Source organism: Gregarina niphandrodes (genome assembly GCF_000223845.1).
Source record: "Gregarina niphandrodes unplaced genomic scaffold scaffold00051, whole genome shotgun sequence".
NCBI lineage: Eukaryota > Apicomplexa > Conoidasida > Eugregarinorida > Gregarinidae > Gregarina > Gregarina niphandrodes.
In genome coordinates, this window is record NW_011645818.1 from 70,934 (window position 1) to 74,706 (window position 3,773).

General features: G+C 53.1%; 2 protein-coding genes across 2 annotated transcripts; both read right to left on the minus strand.

Annotated features, from left to right (window-relative positions):
* Positions 1-816: 816 nt before the first annotated feature.
* GNI_163890 (hypothetical protein) lies at positions 817-1,071 on the minus strand (the record flags this gene model as incomplete). Its single annotated transcript, XM_011134828.1, has 1 exon — positions 817-1,071. One exon carries the CDS (start codon positions 1,069-1,071, stop codon positions 817-819), a length of 255 nt encoding a protein of 84 aa, XP_011133130.1.
* A 959-nt stretch (positions 1,072-2,030) lies between these two features.
* Positions 2,031-3,509, minus strand: GNI_163900 (putative transmembrane protein; the record flags this gene model as incomplete). The annotated part of the gene is made up of 1 exon (XM_011134829.1): positions 2,031-3,509. The coding sequence occupies one exon, from the start codon at positions 3,507-3,509 to the stop codon at positions 2,031-2,033; it is 1,479 nt and encodes a 492-aa protein (XP_011133131.1).
* Positions 3,510-3,773: the final 264 nt, after the last annotated feature.

Consider the following 3,773-nt stretch of genomic DNA (forward strand, 5'->3'; position numbering starts at 1 on the left):
GCCTTCGGCCAGAGTCTCATCAAGCTTCAAGTGTCTTGCATCGCGCACTTTAATTGTAATTTCGGAGTGGCTGTCATTGGAATCAAAGGTCCAGGTCTCTTCGAAATCTGCGCTGGAGCCAGCGTCCTTGGCAGTCTTGGTATGCCATGAGTGGAAGGTACCGTAGTGGCATTCAACGTACAAGTCCGACTTGTTGAACAGACCAGTGTGGCCCTGGAAACCAGCAGCAGAATGTACCGTAACAGAAACCTTCATTTTGAATTAAACTTTATGACGTGAAAGGACGATTTGGCAAGGACCAACTAGACAGAACGATGCGGCCACACACAATTCGCGGTCTCTGAGCTTTCAGCAGGTTATTTTCGGGCATCTCGCTCAGATCCATAATAAGAGTAGGATATAAGCAGAAGACCCATCACAAAGGGCGGCCACCGTACAGCGATCTTACCTTCCAGAACATGACACCCCCTCTGGACTGAAACTTGTCAAGGCTACTGCGCCCTGTACGGCCAAGGCGGTGAGTTGAACCTGTGGTGTGGCGCTGCTGTATCGGGATCCAGTGATCTAGTCGGGTGCACCAGCAGCCAGCAGCCTTTCTGCTTTGTAGGAGATATACTTTATTTATGTTCGTCTGCTTTGAGAACCAAGGCTTTAATTTATTTTTTTGACTGTTTGCTAGACGTCGTAGCGAATACACAAGACCCACGCCCCGCAGCAAGATCCAGTTTCACACCACACACTAATTATCAATACTCGGTTCCATACTAAGAAATTCAATGTGTTATCGCACCACAGCTCCGCTTGCACCGAATTAATTTACTCACACTTCACAGTCAACCTGACAGATGGCTCATCGCCGTGTTTCTCGTCAACAAGCCCCACTTCGCCAGTGTAGAAGTAACCAGGCCTCTGCTCAAACTTGAACGCGCCTTCCGCCAGAGTCTCATCAAGCTTCAGATGTCTGGCATCGTGCACTTTGATTGTGATATCGGAGTGGCTGTCATTTGAATCAAAGGTCCAGGTCTCTTCGAAATCTGCGCTGGAGCCAGCGTCCTTGGCACATAGTGACATTGAACGTGCAATTCCGACTTGTTGAACAGACCAGTGTGGCCCTGGAAGCCAGTGTGGCCGTCTGTGTGTGTCCGGCGTGTGTCCCACAAGCCTTAGCCGACGGTGCCTGTGGGCTTCCACTGCGCTCCGTGACCCAGACCAAGAGCAGGACCACGTATGAGGTTCGGTGGTGACGTAACCACGGGGGAAAGACTTGCCACCCACCGTGGCCAGATCACCTAGACAGAGGAACCGCTGGGACAATTAGCGGAGAGGAGACCCCCAGGTAGCGCTGTCAGAAGCACCCACACTCCCACCGACGTCGCGAAGCTACTGCAGAGGCTGGAGAAGCACGGACACGTGGTCGTATTTTGATGACCAACGCAGCAGCTGTGCTCAGAGATCGTTTCTGCTGTGGTTTTCGTGGAGAGACCGCCAGTTGCAGCCGCCCTCTAAAAAACCTTTGCAGCATGTCGTCGTGACGCGGGTGCGCAGTGGAGGAACGACCAGACAGTGGAACTAAGAATCCACTGGCTCGCCAGCAGATGTTCGCTGGTCATAGGACGGTGGCCAGTGGAGAGTGAATGGTCAACAAGTCACCATAGGACGGCGGTCAACAAGTCATCGGCGGTACCGGAAAAAGCATAAGACGATGGAGGCTAGTCAGCGTCGAGCACACAACAGCTTAATGGTTGTTTTTGATGGTCATGGTTGCTTCGAGCTTTTTCCCCATGCAGCGAGGAGGAGAAGCACGGACACCTGGTTTTACTTCCCATGCAATGCCCACGAGTACACAATGCCATAGTTCCCGACCCGTGAGACGCAGCCAGAGCCGTAACCAGGTCAGACGTTATTTTTGCACGAACATAAAAAAACGAACCGCAAAACTTTACGTCCTCATCACTGTCCGCCACCGCTAATTTGAGGTTGTCGGTAATCTGACCACACATCGTCGCCGTAAGTTATCTTCCCAGGTCGACTCAGGCGGTCACATTTGACCAACAGTTATGTTTTCGTGCCTGGCGGTCTCCAATATTGATCCTGTATTCTTCTGCAACCCTGTTCCCGTAACCTTCGAGCGTTTCCGGATCGGGATTAAAGCACTCAAATTTACAAAACTTTGGGGAGTAGCCTGGTGTTTGAAATAAAGAGTAATTCCCTTTCATTTCCTCAGCAGTGGTAAAGAAGTCAGTAACATAGCCCCAGACCACGTCCTTCCCGGACGGGTCCACCGCCTCGGCGCTGAATCGACCTTCGACGCATCCACAGTCGGGTAGTTGACAATCGTTGTAAGTGCCGGAACAAGCTGCGGTCCCATAATACCAGTCAAGTGTCAATCCTAGGGCGTTTAGGCTTTCGTCGGAGATGCCGCCAATGTCGGCAGTTATGTACTTGGCGGCAGCCCGTCCACGGGCCAGGTTACGGATGTACCGCACGTCTAGGTCTGCGTTGTTTGTGAGGAGGCAACGGGCGGGTTTCAGGTGACGGATGACCGCCTCCCAGACCCTCGGGAAGTCGTGCTTGAACGGATGATTGAAGTAATGACAACTCAGGTCCTCGCCGCGGTCATCGACGCAAACCACCTTGCCACCCAAGTCACAGCCGGACCAATCCAACGTCTTCCAGGCATCCGCAGTGGCGTCCACCATTGAAGCGTTCTTGTTGTTATCGTATATGCCCTTGCAAGTGTCAGAGGGTATTCTCAGCAACGCCAACTCGTGTGCAGACATCGCTATGTTGCCAGCCCTGGACTCGATCGCCACGGGTTTGCAGTTCACGACCAAGTCCGACTCGGACCAAGCCTCACAATCGCAAGACACCGCATACTTGTACCGTTCGACATCTGACAAGCGAGAGAATTGCGCATCGTACCACGATGTGTAGTTGTGCGTCGTGGCCTCAGTAATCGGAGTATATGTCGTCATCGGGGCCTCGCTTCGAGTCTCGCTGTAAATCAGTCCCCTCGACGTAGTAAAGCTGGGCATTGGCCCCTCAGACGGAGTAGAGCTGGGCATTTGGCCCTGAGACGGAGTAGAGCTGGGCATTTGACCCTCAGAAGGAGTAGAGCTGGGCATTTGGCCATCAGAAGGAGTAGAGCTGGGCATTTGGCCCTCAGACGGAGTAGAGCTGGGCATTGGCCTTTCAGACGGAGTGTAGGTAGAGACCGAAAGAGGATCGAGAATACTCGGCAGTTCTGGGGGTGTCAAACTGTCGGCTCGTGCTCTATAGAGGTGGAACACCGCTCCTGCTATCACCGCACCACTCAAACCCACAGCGCAGGCAATACCAAGACCTTTGAGAAACCTTGGCCGTCGCCAGAAGCTTCCAGTTTCTTCACGAATAGCCTGGCCCTCGACCTCAATACAATAGGTGGCGGGTCCGGAATCCTGAATTACGGCACTCCACTTCGGATATTGCGCCGACAGCCGTTTTTGTTCGTCGTCATCTAGCGGCCTCATATCTATGATCTCCAACTTTGGTCTTTCATCGACGATCTTCGTGTCTTCGATACTGCTTGTGTCCAGCCACTTCGTAAGCTCTCTGCCAAACGCGTTCTCCAGAGCCGCACTTGCAGCGGACGGATCCGCGTCCTTGAGATACTCCTTCAGGGTCCGAGCAAGCAAGCGCTCGATGCGCGCGGAAGCCTTCCCTTGCCTCTTGGACCCTTCCGGGTGGCAGACTTGAAGGCGATTCCAACGACGGAGCCAGTCATAGTCCGAAAG